The following is a 17,917-nucleotide window of genomic DNA, read 5'->3' on the forward strand; positions in this document are numbered from 1 at the left end:
GTTACAAACCAGGCCTGGTGGTACGCACCTGTATTCCCAGCACTTGGGAGGCTGAAGCAGGATGATCATTGTGAATTTGAGACCAGCCTGGGCTGTGTAAGTGAGTTCAAAGCCAGCCTGAACTGCATTGTGAGACCTTGTCTCAAAAAGACAAAAAAGTTATATATTTCCAACTGTAAGAAATCAACACCATAGAGAATTTATAAAATAATATTCAAGTAATTAAATGGAAGAGTAAAAGAAAAAAATTGAGTATAAACCAAAACTTAAAAAATTATCAAAAAAGAAAATTTTTTTTTATGTTAAAGAGAAAAAACAATCACATACAAAAAAGACAAAAACAATAAAAACGATACAGAATTTCAAAACCAGAAGATAGGTGATATGATCGGGCCAAAACCCACATAGAACCAGACCAGACCTTCTGACATGAGAGGAGTCTTTATTGGGGGAGTGACATGGTGGACTGCCCAGTGGACTAGGACAGCCCCGAGCTGAGCAAATCATGGGGTTTTTAAAGCTAACTTTTGGGGAGGGTGTCTGTGGGCCAGAACATCTTTTGGGAGGGCGTGGCCTCGGGCCAGAACAGCCCAATCAGGGTGGGTTGTTCGTGGGTCAGAACAGCCCGAGCAGGGATTGTCCATGGGCCAGAACAGCCCAAGCAGGGGTTGCTTTTTGGATTTTTTTCGCTCTTTCAGTTTCTTACTTTAGGGAGACAATGCAAAGTTTATATATGTGAGTCAGATCTATTTCCCTCATGAGTATGGTCTCTAGTTGCATCCGTTTACCTATGAAACTTCAAGTTTATATTTTATAGCTGAGTAATACTCCATTGTATAAAAATACCACACATTTTTTATCCATTCCTCAGTTGATGGGCATTTGGGTTATTTCCAAAACTTAGCTATGACAAATTGTGCTGCTATAAACATTGATGCACATATATCAATGTGGTATGAGGTTTTCAGTTTTTGTGGAACAATACCCACAAGGCAAATAGCTGGGTTATGTTGGACCTCTAATCCTAGTTTTGTGAGGAATCTCCACACTGATTTCTGCAGTGGTTTCATCAGTCATCACTCCCACCAACAGTGGAGAATTGTCCGTATTTCACCACAGCCCCTCCAGCATTTGTTATTGGTTGATTTCTTGATGGTAGCCATTCTTTCTTGGGGGAGATGGTATCTCCGGGTTGTTTCAATTTGCATTTCTCAGATGACCAATTATGTTGAACATTTCTCCATATATTTGTTTGTCATTTGTTTTTCTTCATCTCAGAAGTGTGTATTCATCTCAGATGCCCATTTTTGGATTGGGTCTTTGAATTTGGGGGACCTAATTTTTTAAAATTCTTTTTACGTCCTAGATAGAACTCCTTGGCTGAGGGACAGTTGGTTGAAATTTTTTCCCAATTCAAGAGTTTTCTTTTTAACCTGTTGGTGATTTCTTTTCATGTGCAAAAGCTTTTCAGTGAGATGAGATCGCAGTTGTTGATTCTTTGAAGTATTTCCCGTGCAGTTTTGTTTTTGTTCATGAACTGTCTGCCTACCCCTATGTCTTCAAGATTTTTACCTACTTTCTCTTCCAGTAGATTTAGTGTTTCTGTTTTAATATTTCAATCTTTGATCCATTTTGTTTTTCGTTCACTGCATGGTGATAGATATGGGTCTAATTTAAGTCTTCAGCTTGTGGAAAGCCAGTTTTTCCAGCATCACTTTTTAAGGAGGCTGTCATTCTTCCAATGAACATGTTTGGCCCCTTTGTCAAATATAAGGTGGCTGAGTATATTTGTAGTTGTGTCTGCATCTTCTAATCTATTCCACTGTTTTGTCTTTTTTTTTGCCAGTACCATGCTGATTTTATCCCTGTAGCTTTGCAGTATAATTTCAATCCAGGAATTGTGATGCCTTCTGCTTTCCCTTTGTTGCCCAGGATTGATTGTGCTGTCTTAGGTCTCTGCTGGTTCCACATGAATTTTAGGAATGTTTTCTCTAGATCTATGGGGTACACTAATGCTATTTTATTTGGGATTGCACTGAATCTGTAAAATAATTTTGGGAGTATGGCCATTTTCACAGTTTTGGTTCTTCCTATCCATGGGCAAGGGATATCTTTCCATTTCCTGAAATCTTTTCCAATCTCTTTTATCAGAGAACTGTAATTTTCACTGTGTAGATCTTTTACTTTCTTTGTTAGATTGTTCCCTGACTTTTTTCTTTTTTGTATGTATTGTGAAAGGTATTGTTACCCTAATTTTCCTGTGAGTGTGTTTCTTGATTGTGTACAGGAATGCTATTGATTTCTGAGTGCTGAATTTGTATCCCACTATGATACTGAATTTGGTATTTAAATCTATGAGTCTTTGGGTGGAGTTTTTGAGGTCTTCTATGTAAAGTAACATGTCATCTATGAATAATAATAATTTAACTTCTTTCTTCTTTATCCTTATTCCTTTTATTTCTCTTTTGTATAATTGCTTTCACTAATATTTCCAGCACTATATTGAGTAGGACATCTGGCAGTGAATAGGACATCTGGCAGTGGACATCTTTGTCTTGTTTCTGATTTTGAACTGAAAGCTTTCAGTTTTTGTCCTTTTAGTATAATGTTGACTGTTGGTTTGTCATAGATGGCTTTTAACAGGGTGAGGTAAAGACCATCTATTCCAATTTCCTGTAGGGTTTTTATCATGAATGAGTGTTGGACTTTATCAAAAGCTTTTTTCTGCATCTACTGAGATAAACATGTGATTTTTGTCTTTGACTCTATTGATATGGTTTATTACATTAATTGATTTGCATGTGTTTAACCATCCCTGTATTTCTGGGATGAATCTCAAGAATTTAAAATTTAAGAATAGTTGGTAAATGTAGCCACATTTCCCAGCAAAACTAGAGACAATGATGGAAGTCTTTCTTTCCTTGTAAGCCATTTTATATTTTTACATTTTCCTTAAATATCCATATAATTCCATTGCAAAAAGTCTATTTTTGAACAAACAGAAGATGTTAAGAAAGAGCTGCATTGTGTGAGAGTACATTAGCTTGATTTTTCCACACTTATGATCATGACACAATCTTACTTTATGATTCTGACACCCTTAGAATAATCAGGAGATTTGGGAAATGCTCTTCTAATATTTTTCATGATGGTAAAATATAAGTTTTGGAAATTATGTAACCTATATGTAAGAAATTTCATTATTACAAAATTACTAAAATTTTCATGAGTATTCATAAAAATCAATAGATAATACCAATATATGTCAATAGAGAATATTTATTGTGTTTGGATATTACATATTTTAAATTTTTTGAGACAGTGTCTCATTATTTATTCCAGCCTGGCCTTAAACTCACTTTGTATTCCAGGCTGGCCTCAAATTTATGGTGATCCTCTTGCCTCAGCCTCCCCAGTGCTGGGATTATAGGCATGTGCCACCACACCTGGAATACAAGTTTTAATTCTTATTTTCAGGACTATCTATGTAATTTATGGGCCCAATGGAAAATGAACACATAGAAATTGTATTTAAAAACTAGACCATGAGTCCAAGCACAGGGTTCTTCTGAGCAGGGGCCGTTGGTGTCTGTATAAATTACACAACTGTGAAGCAGCCTTTGCTGGCAACACCCTTTGAGATAAACATAGTTTCCTACTTTATATATTAAGAAAAAAAAATCAAAGCTGTGACATAGTAACCAGCCAATTTCAAATACCACATTGTATAAACTGTGGATCTGATATGTGAACATCACAAGGCCTGGCTTCAAGACCTCTACTTATCTGCTTCTAGTATTCTTTTTTAAATTTTTAAAATTTTAAAAATAATTTAATTTTTATTTTTTACACAAGTGATGAAAAACAGAGGCTTAGCACTGGGCTACATTCCCAGCCTTTCTTTTCTTCTTTTTATGAGTCAAGGTCTCCTATATCACTAAGTTCCCCAGGCTGAACTATAACTTTGAATCCTCTGTCCTCAGTCTCCGAAGAACTGTGATTTCAGGCATATGATACCATGTCCAGCTTGCTTTTAATCATTCTATGAGGGACTAGTTCCCAAATCTAAAGATACAGATCTCTGAACTAATTTTCATTTTTTTAGTTGATTGATAGGTAACAGATCAAGGGAACAGTATTTATACAATATTATTACTTTGAAAGTATTTGAAAATCATTTAAAATACACATATAATCAAAGTGGGAAAAATGATTGGACAAGAGTATGGTTAGGTAGATTAAAACTTGATCGAATATTGCTCAGCGTATGCACTTTAAATTGTGACTCTGATCCATTCTGCATTTCCTTACTAGATTTACAGTTACTCAAATTTTAATATATTTAGAAGGCAGAATCATAATTTCAACAATCTTGAGAAATAGGAATGATACACTTAAAGCACTACAAAAATAGTTTTGAAATTTTTCTTTGCTTACAAAACAATGTTTTGTGGAAATATTTGGTTGCAAAAATTTGGAAATTTAAAATACAGAAATACATAATGTAGAATGGAAATTATATTTTGTACCAAAAGTAGTGAGATATATCTATATATCTTTCATTGTTTACTTAGTACAGCATATGAACACTTTCCAAAGACATTAAAACATTATAAATATGTGTAATTCATAAATTTCATGTATCATTAATTATTTAAAGCATAACATAGTGACTTTAAGTTCTTTTAGATATTTTACTGCTATATATGACCCTATGAAGAAGAATAAATGCAATATTCAGCTTTAAGCAATAAAATAAATTACAATGCTAAGATGACCACAGAGGTAGGTCCACTTTTTGCAACATTTCAAAACAAACTTTGCTGATTACACTATGTTTGGTGCATGTTTTTCTATTTTGTCATGTGATACTCATCTTATTTCAAAATTATTTTCATGATTTTCAACTTCCTCATTATATTGTAAATTTCCTAAAGTTGGATATGTCATTTTACTCATATCTGAATGTCTCATAAAGAATACATGTGCAATATATGCAATTCTTGAATATAAGTGAAACAATTTCATTCAGCTGCTGAATATCCTTTACAATTTCATATTGCTTTAATTGAATATGGTGTCCCAAGACAGGAATCCCTAGCTTTGGAGTGCCAATCATAGTATATCTAGTTGTGACAAATAAGTGACATTATGGAGCTTGGAAAACATTTTATTAGAATCATGATGATCAGCATTCAAATATTTAAAACTGTCATGTAGAAACAATATACAACTTTGTGTTTACCCAAGGCTCAAAACAAATTTTAACTGGAGTAAGTCACAAAAAGCCCAGTTTCTGTCAGTTGTAAATATTTTTGCTCATCCTAAGTGTGGTGGTGCAATCTGTTGTCCCAGCACCCAGGAGACTGAGGCAGGAGGGTTTTAGTGAGTTTGAGGCCAGTCTGGGCCCCACAGTGAGTTTGAGGCCAGCCTGCATTACATAGCAAGACCCTGTCTCAGAAAAAAAAAAAAAAAAAAAAAAAAAAACAGAGAGAAAGAAAAGAGAAAAGAGCTTTGTTGATGGGAAAGTTTACCGCCATGCTAAAGAAAGAGTTTTCAGTTGCTGGGAGTAGTCAATCTTATAATACTGTTATAAGCAGGAAGCTATGTTAAATGGCTTCCATTTTCTTAATGATTCTAACACATAGTTAAACATTTAAAATCCATTAGTCAAAGACATGGAAAAATTTATTATTTGACCAATTGTTTTGTATTTTCATTATGTGAAGTAGGTTATGAGGGTAATCATTAATTTATTATGAATAACAAATTTGTAGAGCCATTGTATGAGTGTTTTTGTATTTCTCTATCCCAAAGGAAATGAAATAATATTTTCAATTATAATATTGTAGTAGGGCAGTGTAAAACAATTATAAGTCTCTTACTATTATCTAATTGAAATTATTCTTTTTAATGATATGACTTTCTGTGTTTTTAAATGCAATTTCAGAATACATTTATGTTGACATTTCCCTTTATCTGTTGGCACATGTAATTTTATATTTATCAATAAGAAAATGTTAACACTATACATATTAATCTCATAGCTAGATGTTTAGCAACATACACGTTTCAGATTATTACATATAATGTCAAAACAATAGTGTCTTAGTCACTTTCCCATTGCTGTGATAAAATACCCAACACTCACAATGTAAAGGAAAGGTTTATTTGGTCCCAGTTTTAGCCCATGGTAGGCTGGCTGCAAGGCAGAAATGGCATGGTAGAAGGACATGAGCAGAGAAAAGCTGCTTATCCCATGGCAGCCAGAAGCATACAGAAAGGAAAAACAAGGGCCAAGAATATTCTCTTCCAGTTGACACAGCCACTGACTCTACCCCAAACAGTCCTCACCTCCTAAAGTCATATACAGCCACTGAACCATTAGTGTAAGAGTTCCTTCGTGTGGTGAGTATAGTGCCCCCAATGATCAAATCACCTTCTAAGCACATTAACACTGGGGGCTATTTTAAATGTAATCTGTAACAAATAGCTGTATAGATTCAGAATATCTGCATTTTGGAGCTTACACTTTTAATATATTTTCCTACTCCAAAAATTATTCACTTCTACCAGTCATTGCACACAAAATAGTTTCGTATGGGCAAAAAAATCACAATCAAAGTGTTCTTGGAATCTTAATTAAAAATTACTTTTCATTTTTGATTTCATGTCAACTTCATCTGTTCATGTGATAGTCATTTTGTTTTACATACAGTTATGTTTGAGTTTATATTTTAAGCATTTTCAAAAGAAGCTCTTGTTTTTAGCCTTTATCTTGATATGTCATTGGACTGTTTGGGGTTCAGTGGTTGATTTTGAATAATGAATCTATGAAGTTCTTAGAGAAGATACAATGTGTACTGTTCTCATATAGAAATTTGGTGTCTTTTAGTGTCCTTTTATTGGTAACCTAGATAAGCTATCAAAATGGAAGTCCTTTGGATTTAAACATAAATAAAAAATATGGTTGTACTAAGGGTAGTGTTTGTAAAATGCATTTTAAAGCAATTGTTACATAACATAACATAACATAATATAACATAACATAACATAACATAGCAAACTGGTAATTGCCAATTTGGTAGCGCAAATAAGAGAATCCTGCATCTTTTCACAAGTCTTCTTAGTCAAGAAATCATGTGGGAGGCATGTAGGTTTCTCCAAACTCTTCCCATTATCTCTTAGGAAGTTCAAGAAAATCACTAAAATTAATTTTGGCCCCAGCTTCTGACTCATGTAAAAAGAAAATCCAGTGCAGACTTGTGTGTGTGTGTGTGTGTGTGTGTGTGTGTGTGTGTGTGTCTTGGTAATACAGCTTTCAAACAAGATGGACTACCCAGAAGGCAGTGATTAATATCAGAAAGGTTACTGTATAGTCATAATACAAGAGCAGTGTGAGACCAAATTGATGATTAAAGGAAGAATGAGTGTCTCATCACTGTAGAACTCTCTGTCCAGTAATGCCTCTGTAGTGAGAGCATGACTACTTAAATTTGTGTCCAATGCCATATTATTCCAAAGACTGGTGAACTGTGCCTCTCAAAAAATTGTCTGAACTCAGAGTGGGATTATAAACTGAGAGTCTCTAATGATGAATTTGGAAACTCAACATTGGAACATGTTTATTGATGCAAAACAAAAATGATTTAGTGTTTGAGCAACACTGAGAATAAAGATATTTTGGACTAAGAGGCATGTTTTTACACTTTATTATAATTTTAAAGGTAATTAAAAGGTAATTTATGATAAAATTCGAATGATTTTTATTTTAAAATGTGTAGCATATAGAGTAATCATTATAATTGTAAAATAGAGTCTATAAAATATTTTAAGATAATATATTTATTTTATTTTTCTGTGCCATGGTTTGCTCTCATTTAAGTGTTATTTCCATTTTAAATTATTAAACTATTAATGAATATCTAAAGTGCAGCAAGTAATGGAAGTGGTTCAGAGACCTTCATAAAAGCTATATTAATTTTGTAAACACTTGAAACAGCATGTTTAATTAAATATCAGAATAGTACTCTGAATTTTTCTCCTTTGCCGTTTTATTTCCTATAGCTTAACCAATACATTGAAGAGGCACTGATTTTATTTCTGGTTTTGAGATTTCCTGTTTCAGTCAATGCACCTTAAGTCAGATAAAACAATTTGATTTGGGTTCAATATAGTGCTATTTTGATCTGAAGGTCAATCTACCAAGAAGCAGGAACAGTTTCTCATTATTTTCCTTCACCACTCCAAGCAGTCTTTACTAAAGTCTTTTGAGCAATGTCTGACCTCTGTTTCAATACTTCTCACAGATTTCACAGACTGTCACCACCACTCAGCCATCACTAACACAGACAACTGTAATGGAAACGGTAACTATGGTGACCACAAGAGAACAAATCGTGGTAAAGCATGCCCAAGAGGAACTTCCACCACCACCTCCACAAAAGAAGAGGCAAATTATTGTGGATTCTGAAATTAAGAAGAGGTGAGACCATCTTATTCTTGGCTTTATTCCCAAATGAAGGTTCATTGTTAACTAAGAAAACTCACAACCATTGTGATGGTGGCGTTTTTACTTAAATAATATTTCCAAATACTTTTTATGCCTGTTATGGCAGTTAATTTAATGAGAGAAAGTAATGGTACAAGTTTTAAATGTTATGCAAGAAGTCATGATCCCAATGACACCTGAATGCTTAATGACAATGCTGGTTTCCAGTTGAAAGAAGAAACCAGAAGCGATGGACTCCAACAGGCGTATTTTAATCATGAAAGTATCCTCTTTATTTTTATAATGGTCTTCCTTGTTCAGCCCTTAGTTTTGCATTAAATGTCTTTCTTCCAGTAATAGAAAGTGCATTTTCATGAAGCAGTATACCTCTAATAGACAAGATCCATTCTGCTAGTTTAGGAGAACATAATGTCTCAATCTGCACATCCTAAATCAGGAGTAATTACAGAACAGATTTCCTGTTCTTTGATATTTATAAAGTCTTATCTTAAAGGTGCTGGAATTTTTAACTGATCTTTTTGTGGATATTCTCAGCTAGACATTGTAAATAAGTTAAGCGTTAAGTAAATCAATGAATATATTAAAATGATGACAATAAAATTGTATAAATGCAAAGCTAGCATGAAAATCTTAAAAAGGTATAATTTCCATTTCCAATTATTGTAATTTTAAGATTAAGAAAGAATGTTGAAATATGTCATATTTCTAAGCAGCATATGGTCAGGAACGCATGGAACACTTGACATTAGAATTTGCATATTCCAGGGTATGGGAAGAACATGTACCTAAAATTAGCACGTCAGATGTTCTAAGCAACGGAAAAGAAATATCCAGAAAAGTTGCTGGAATACATTACTTGGGACTTCTTCATTAATTCATACTTTATGAATTATTCTGATAATTCAGAAGTAATCACTGGACATTTTCTTCCTGGCCATATTAGGTAGGGTAAATATTCAAGTTCAGAGATTAACAAACTAAGGCCTGTGGACCACATCTTGTCTACTGCCAACTTATGTATGGCTCATGACCTAAGAATTGCTTTTACATTTTTAAATGTTTGAAAACAATCAAAAGAGTAATATTTCATAATGTGAAAATCCTGAGAATTGCTTTTACATTTTTCAATGTTTAAAAACAATCTAAAGAGTAATATTTTATAATGTGAAAATCATGTGAAATTCAGATTTCAATGCCTATAGTTAAGGATTCAGCAGAACACAATTACACTTATTTAAATATGTATCATATATAATTTCTTTCACATTACACGGGCAGTGTTCAAAGAATTGTAAAAGAAATTGTATGGCCCAGAAAGCCTGAGAGTTTTACTGTCTGACCTGCCACAGAAAACGTTTGTTGATCTTTGCTTTAGTCCAATGGTTTTCAAACTCTATTAGCATTTATTTCTGTACAGCAAGTTCCAGGTACCCTACCATCGATCATGGTTGAAATTTGAACGTTCATTGATGGTGAAAATAAGTAACGACACACATAGTGAAGATCTTAATAAACTCATTTTAATTCATCTTCACAGCATGGCCATTAGTTTATTTAATGTCACATTAAATATATGTCTACAGACAAATTTTATTAGACACATAGCTGTACGGATATTTTGCAACATTCCCACAACACAGTTCCTCAGGCTGAGTAACACTTAGTTCCCTACCTCCTCTTAATGTCTTCAGAAATTGTATTATACAGAAAATAACAAACCAAGCTGATTGATGTTCATCTTTTTCTCCAAAAGCTTATTCTTGGCTCTTGAGAATGCATTTGGCTAGTAAAGTGTTCTGACTTGTTTTGTTTTCAGGAAAGTGTTTAGTGTTAAAATATATTATGTGCTAAATTTTGTTTGTATCATGTGTTCACAACAGTTATTGTAATTGCCTGAAGTGAGAGATTCAATTGAGAACATAAAAGTTCCAAAAGCTAACACTTATTGAGGGTTTTGTGATGTGTTTGCCACTAGATTCAATACTTTATCTACATAGCATTTATTCTTCCCAATGACCTTCCAATATAGGTCTAGTTATTACTGCTATTATTCATAGACACAGAATGGCTCAGCTAAGATTTCAACTGTAGTGGCCTGACTAGAGAAGTTGGATTGTGAAGGAAAATAAGTCTTTAGTGGCCATATTGTTAAGGGGATCTCCAATCTTATTTTTCTGAAGCTACCTAATTATACCTGTTGTCTCTGCATAAATCTACTATCTTATTTTCTCTAAAGCTACCTCATTATACCTCTTGTCTCTGCATAAATCCAATACCTTATTTTGTTTGAAACTACCTGATTATACCTGTTTCCCTACATCATTATATTTAGCATTCATATCTACTCTCTCAAATGTGTCGTGGTTTGAATGGCATGATTATGGAGACAGTCTGTACTGGTGTTGAGAATCATAAATTTAGCCTGAACAAAGGGCAAGAGTGGAAACACTTAGGATAATTAAATTCAGTAATCAAAAATTATCTATAGAATGGAATCTGGTTAAAATATTGTAATGGTTAAAGAGGCATCATGGAAACATGATTGCAACTTTAGGTTAGCTCATATTCCTTTGTCATTACAGGTGAGAGCCACTACCATTTCACTTTGAATGCTATAATTTTAACAATCTACTGAATTCTTTTCTCTTATAACTGATGTCCTCTTTTAGCTTCTGTGACACACTGCGAATATTCCCCATACCAGGTTTGTTGACTTGACTGGTTTTAGACTTAGCTTAATTGCTGTGGGGGTATCTCATAAATCCATTTCTTTGCCCTTCTGACTTCTTTATCTGAATTGTTGCCTCTGACTGATTCAAGTCTGGCTCTTGGTGAATGACTCCCCAAACCAGTAGCTCATATTTGATTCTCAGCTTTTAGTTCTAAATCTATGATCTAGGTATTTCCACTTCTGCAACCAGCCTTTGCCTTCACTTTAATTTTTATTGCATCTAATTAAGCATATCTAGTTGTAGATGTCACTCATATTTTAGTTATTACAATTCAGTGTCTGTGTGCCTAAAGGAGTAGCAAAAGAAAAACCATGGTCTTTGGAATCACAAATGCTCAGGTTTCTTTAAAACTTGCCTGGCTTAATTGCCAGCTCATGATCTTAGGCAAATTACTTAAAATCTGGTCCTAAGGTTCAGTAGTATCACTTTAGAGAACACTATGAAGATTCAGTAAAAACCATTAAATATGATACCTATAAGCTAATGCACATGGATTATATGCAGTAGGTGTTATGCTGGCTGTTAGTGACAGAGGAGGTGGTGAAGGTGGTAATGGAGGAGATGGTGGAGTTGATAGAGGTAGAAGTGACAGTGGCAGAGTTACAGGTGTAGAAATCATGCTGGTGGAGTGAGTGGAAGTGGTGCGTGTATAGAATCACTGAAAAAAATCCCACAATAAATATCACCTCAAACCTAATATACAAACTATCTTCGTGTGTTCCTTTTCAAAACAGATTATATCACCTGACTCCTCCAGCTCCATCCGATGTTTTTCTCTCGATTTTTTATTTATTATTATTACATTATAGTTAGCAAGCCCCATCATTTCAGGTTTTGCCGGTCACTGCAACTGCCAAGTCTATAACCCAAGCAATGTTTCCATCCCAAGGTGACACATTTCCTCCTTTCTAATTAATGTCCTTAAATTCATATATTTCAAATATTGCCATTTTATTGTTTCTTCAAAGAGGAAATCCCAGTAACTAATTGCCTCCGAAATAAAAATAAAAAACCCTTATGATATTACATATTCTTCTTATTCTCCTACCAATTTTATGACTAGCTTTCCTCAACTCCCTCTACTTACACCAGGTAATTACGTTGACCTTGGTAGATAACTGAATGTCACCCATATACATTTTCTTATCACCAATCACAATAAAGGAAACCTGCTATTATAGTGATTGTTATTATACTTGTCTATATTTTACTCAGAGTCCATTAAAGTAAGTGCCATGCACACAATAAATCACCAATAAATATTTGTTGAAAGGGTCAATGGTACAATTCAACTAATTGAAGTAATTGTTATTTGATATTCCAATATAATTTAACAATTCTTCCTAATTTTTATGGAGCTGTTCTTAACAGTAAACTCATTATCATTTTAAATTTTAAGAATTCTAATTTTACCCATAAGTATATCATTATTTACTCAAAACTATTAAGGGATTTAAAATGTAGATTTGTACAACTGTATGTTTTCTTAATTATCTAAGGTACATTTCCTTGTTTCCTTAGTAATTATACAGTTTTTACATATGTCATGTTTATCATACGAATTATCTTCCTTATACTAAGATTTATAAAAATATTTGATGATCTTGGGTCAGAAGGTAATTATTTCTAACAGCAAATTATTCCTATAGTTCAGTGATACTATTTCATATATAGGTAATTTTCAGAGTGTGCAACTCACACTATATTAAATGTATATCTATTACCTATTTAATAGCCATTTATCCAGGAGATTAGCTCCTAATCATGTAAAAGTTATTTTAAGAGATTTTCACAAAAGCTTTCATTTACATTTTTTGTATCAACCAGGTGAAACCAATGGCAAATTGAATCTTTCTGTAAGTAAATGCCATTTCAAGGAAGATCATTTTCCCAAGTAAAGTGCTAATAAATGAGCTTCTTTAACCTCAAGGACAGTGAAGAGAAATTTCAAAATTCATAAATTCACCTAGTCCACTTTTGTCATCTCCAGGTTAAGCAGACAGGGTGTGTAGTGTTTGCTTTCTGTGGCCATTTCTCAAATACTTATTAAACGACGGGACGGGTCTGGGCTTACAAATCTCCATTATTTTATTTTCTATCTTTCAGGGCATTTTGTTGATGTTATTTTGTTTTCTCTCTTTCTTTGCCTGCTGCCTGAATGATGCTAATTTATGTCACATCTTTCAAAAGAAGTTTGATAAGAGTTAGATAAGTGCTCTCTTTCTGCAATTTTATAATACTCATGCCTAAAACATTATTATTTTAACTTGGGTTCCCAAATTAAAATCTGGAATTTGTATATTAAAATATATCAATTTATTTAAAGAACCTAATTAGACGATTAATGAGTTTATGAGGGTCTTTAAAAATTTTTATAGGATGATAAATTGATCCTAAATACCTGGGGTGTTGGACTCAGTAATGACATTTTTGCTCCTTGGCACAGCCCAGAAAAACAAAACATTTTAGATGATTTGCCTCTTTTTTCTTCTAAGAAGAGTAGACTTGTCTGAATCACAGGTTAATTGAGGTCTAGAAAGGTTAAATAACTTGCTTTCAATTGCAAAATAAGGCCTAGTGCTGAGTCTCCTAATTTCAATTCTAGTGTGAGAGCGGCAGTGCTGTGCTTCTTTTTATGTACTACAGTTAAATGACCTTGCTCGTAAACTCAAAGTTCAGTGGAGAAAGTATAATTTTAGTGAGGAATAAGAACGTTGCACATGATCTGCAGATTCTTTCAAAGGTAAACCACATATTTAATTTCTTAAAATTATTTAGTCATAGACATCACAAATAAATCATAGCCATGGTTTGGAAAATGTAGTATTGTGAGTTCTACAGACACTAAGGGGCCAGAGAACACTTAGAGCGAGGAGCATGCTCAGAGTGGAGAGCATGAAGCAGCAGCAGCCCCTTAGGGGCCTTAAATTGGGTGGTGTATCAGAATGACCTGAAGAGTTTGTAAAATTACTGGGCTCACTGGCACAGTTTCTGATTTAGCATGTTGGGAGGGGGCCTCCCGAATCTGCATTTTAAACAATTTCCCAAGTGCTGTTGTTTCATGCCTTACACTCTTGAGTACTTCTGTTCTCTTTCTTCTCTGTGATGCTTGCCAGGCACAGCGGCCCATGCCTGTAATCCCAGCCTTCGGGAACTCTGAGGCCATAGGATTGAAAATTCCAGCTCCACTTGCCCATTTAGTGAGTTTGTGAGACCCTTTTTGAGAAAAAAGTGCTGAGAATATAGCCTTGTGCAAAGGCTCAGAGTTCAACTCCCAGTACTACACACAAAAAAGTAATGATACTCATACTTTGGTATACATGGAAATAACCCGGAGTACTTGTTAAAACACAGCTAGCTTCCTTTACCCCACGGGAATTTCTGATTCAGCATTTGGGACAATAGAATGTTAATTTCTTACAAGTTCCCAGGTGATGGTGGTGATCCACAGCCCATAGTTTGAAAGTCAGTTCAGCAGAGAGGGCATTAGCTCTGTTATGATCTGACTCCTGATTTTCCTTGCCTACACCAAACCAGTACAGGGGCCAGCTGCTCCATGCTAGGCTAAGTGATGTCATTGTCCCATCTGTGACACCTCTACTGCTTTGAATTACAACGATATATTCAGATAATTTTTATCTCCACTAGATGCCAGGCTCCCCTGATCCTAGGTCTATTTCTTACTTCTGAAGTGTTGTGGGGTCTTCTATACAGTAGGTGCCTGGTGAAATAAGTGAAATAAGTTCTGCTTTTCTATTACACCATAGGTGCCAATAACGTATGTTTCAAAAGCACGAATAGAGTTCTGAACCTTCTTCCTACAAGAAAATGATAAAAAAAAAAATGATTTGGTGAATGTGCTTATTACCCTCAAGTGATCATGATGCAAAGCACATAAATGACCATTATACAAAAAATACATGTATTGACACAGCTCGTTGTATTTGTAAATATGGACAAATATTATGTGCCAATTTAAAAAAAGAAATAGGTTCTGGTCCTATGTAGTATTATATAAGTTCTGGCTGTCTCCCTCCAGCAACTGGATGAACTTGGACTCTCAGAACCAAGGCATCAAAGGGATACCAGCAGGGGGAAGACAGGGCCACCTCTCCTGAACTGCACCACACATTTTGTTTTCTGACTGAAGAGCATGATAATCACTTTTGCTTATTTGTGTACAAGGAACAACACAGTTGAGTGCATCGCCAAGCCAATTTTGAATGCGAAGATCTCTATTCCCTTTCTTCTGATTCCTAACTTTGCCTGCTCATTCTCATCAAGCACTGAAAACTGCTCTCAGCAAGGTTGCCAGAGAGCTCCTTAATTGCTAGCTCCAAAGGTCACTTTTCAGTTCTTGTCCTTCTTGACCTTTGTTCTGTGCTTGACAGTGATGATTAGTCTGTTCTCGAAATTTTCCTTCCCTCTCAGTTTCTAGGACATTGTTCTCTCCTGTTTCTGTTTCCCCCTGGCTTTTTTTTTTCCTTTTTACCTTATCTCTTCATTTTTTTTTTAATCCCTTTAATGTCAAGTTCCACAAGACTCACATTTTGCTTTCAATTTCTTTGTAGGATTCTTTCTTTTCCTGGGCAATATTAGACTAAAATCTTATCTCAGTTGTCTATATCTTATAATATTCAAATTCATATTTCTAGGTCAACTTCCCTCCTGGTCTTTATACCTGTATAATCCAAATTCTTATTGGCTATGTATATTTGGATTTCTTATAGGACGCTCAAATGTGATTCTGCAGTTTAGATTGCACAGCTCTAGATAGTGTCATTCGTGCAGCAGTCTCAAAGAACAGTGTCCCCTACACTGTGCCATGGACAACCTGTGCAGCCATTCACAGTGGTCTTGATATCTGCTACATCACTAGATCCCTCTTGAAGCAGACTTGTTAAATTCTCTTTATTTCATGTGGTGCGTCAGTACTGCCTTTGCCAGAGTTCAGTCTCTGATAAAAGTCTGCATGAAATTCTTAATTGATTTCTCTGCCTCTCATCTCAGCCTTCTTATCCACCCTCTCCACACTCTCCAGGGGAATATCTTAAACTTATTCGATATTCCTTTACCCGTAGTTTTTAAAATGCACATCGCAGAAATCCCTTTATGATGCCAACTCTCCAGGTTACACCCTTCCCATCTTTCCATTTTCATATATGCTTGCTACTCAAAACTGTTTGTTACATGTCTGTAATGAGATAAGGAGCTTAAGCCAGAACGTAAATCAATGCTCTGCCTCCGTTGTCAAGAAAGTTTGGCAATTAAATATAAAATCAGATAAAATAGTGTGCTTAGTGACTTAACTGATTAAGTCTCTGGTAAAAAAAGAAATCTCTGACAAAGAAATCTCTTCTCACAGACTAGTAAAAAAACAATTTAAACTGGCCACAGACCACATTTCAAGTGATAGCACCCTGAATTTCAGCTTTAATTAACCATTCTCTACTCTCTATGGACTCTCTGTTCTCTGAAGCTTGTGTTTCTCTGGGTCTACTGTTTTCTTTACCTAAGAATAACTCCGGATGTTTTTCTTTTTTCACGCCCAAATCCATTGCCATCCAGCTATCTACCTTTTCTCTCTGGGATCATAACCTTGCAGGCATTTCTTAGCACTTTCAATGTGTCTGTCTATTAAAACATTTGTCAAATGTATAGGCATGAATTTCTTTTTGCATATCTGTATGTCTAGTAAACACCTTGAGGACAAGAAGCATTTCTTTTTATCTCTAGACTACAGTGCTTTACCCAGAAGTCAGCACATACTGGGTATTAGATAAATATTCGTTGGACTTTGAATGGATATTTATCAGAATCTTGTCAGGAAAACAAATAATTCTGTGTTTCAAACAGAGGAGACATAACACAAGATACTGGATAAGCACAGGGTAGAAAACTTGTGAATAGCACAAGAGAATGAGTGGGAACTCTGGATGCTGAGCAGTATCGGTAAGCTGCTAATGTTCTCAGAGAAGGAGGGGCGATGTGGAGCAAGTTAGGTGACTAGAGACCAGAAGCAGCGCCTTCTAACAGGAATTAAAACACAGTCACAACTGCCAAATAGGAAAGTGATGAAAAGAGGAAGCTAATTGTAGAAAATTGATTTCCTAATTAGTCGTTTATAACAATTATCTTCCCATTACTGTATCTATATGATAATAGAAAATATTCTTCCTATTTGGCATCTTCTGAGACTATTCATATTAAAGTTTTTTCCAGTCAGAAACTTGCATGTCTGTGTAAGTCCACAGACATTGTGCCACAACACAGATTAAAAATACTGTAATGACTGGCTTCTGTGGGTTGTAGTACAGGTGTCCTTCCAAAATTTACCCGGGGAGACCTTCATCCTCAATGGGATGGTATCTGAAGATGGAATCTCTTGGAGATAATTGGGGTTACATGAGGTCATGATGATAGGACCTTCGCAGTAGGATTAGTATCCTTCTAAGAAAAGACACCAGGGACCATGCTCTCTGCCTGCAATGTGAAAACACAGCAGTTCAGAGGGCATCTACATGCCAGAAAGATGACCCTCTTTAGAAACTCATCCTGCTGGACCCTTGATTCTGGAATTCCACACTGTAGAAATATAAGAAATAAGTATGTGTTGCTCAAGCCCCTGAGCCTATGACATTTTATTATGGCAGCCTGAGCTAACTAAAAACTG

The 17,917-nt window shown here is 34.9% G+C and overlaps 1 protein-coding gene across 1 annotated transcript in view; it reads left to right on the forward strand.

The window, feature by feature from the left end:
* The window catches only part of Dmd (dystrophin), a 2,013,932-nt gene that overhangs the window by 631,321 nt on the left and 1,364,694 nt on the right, over nucleotides 1-17,917 (forward strand). The window contains exon 17 of the mRNA XM_013507710.1: nucleotides 8,310-8,485. Within this exon, the coding sequence (XP_013363164.1) occupies nucleotides 8,310-8,485 (176 nt within the window). The remainder of the gene's footprint in view (nucleotides 1-8,309; nucleotides 8,486-17,917) is intronic.

Source organism: Chinchilla lanigera, unplaced genomic scaffold (assembly GCF_000276665.1).
Source record: "Chinchilla lanigera isolate Chin_1 unplaced genomic scaffold, ChiLan1.0 scaffold00134, whole genome shotgun sequence".
NCBI lineage: Eukaryota > Metazoa > Chordata > Mammalia > Rodentia > Chinchillidae > Chinchilla > Chinchilla lanigera.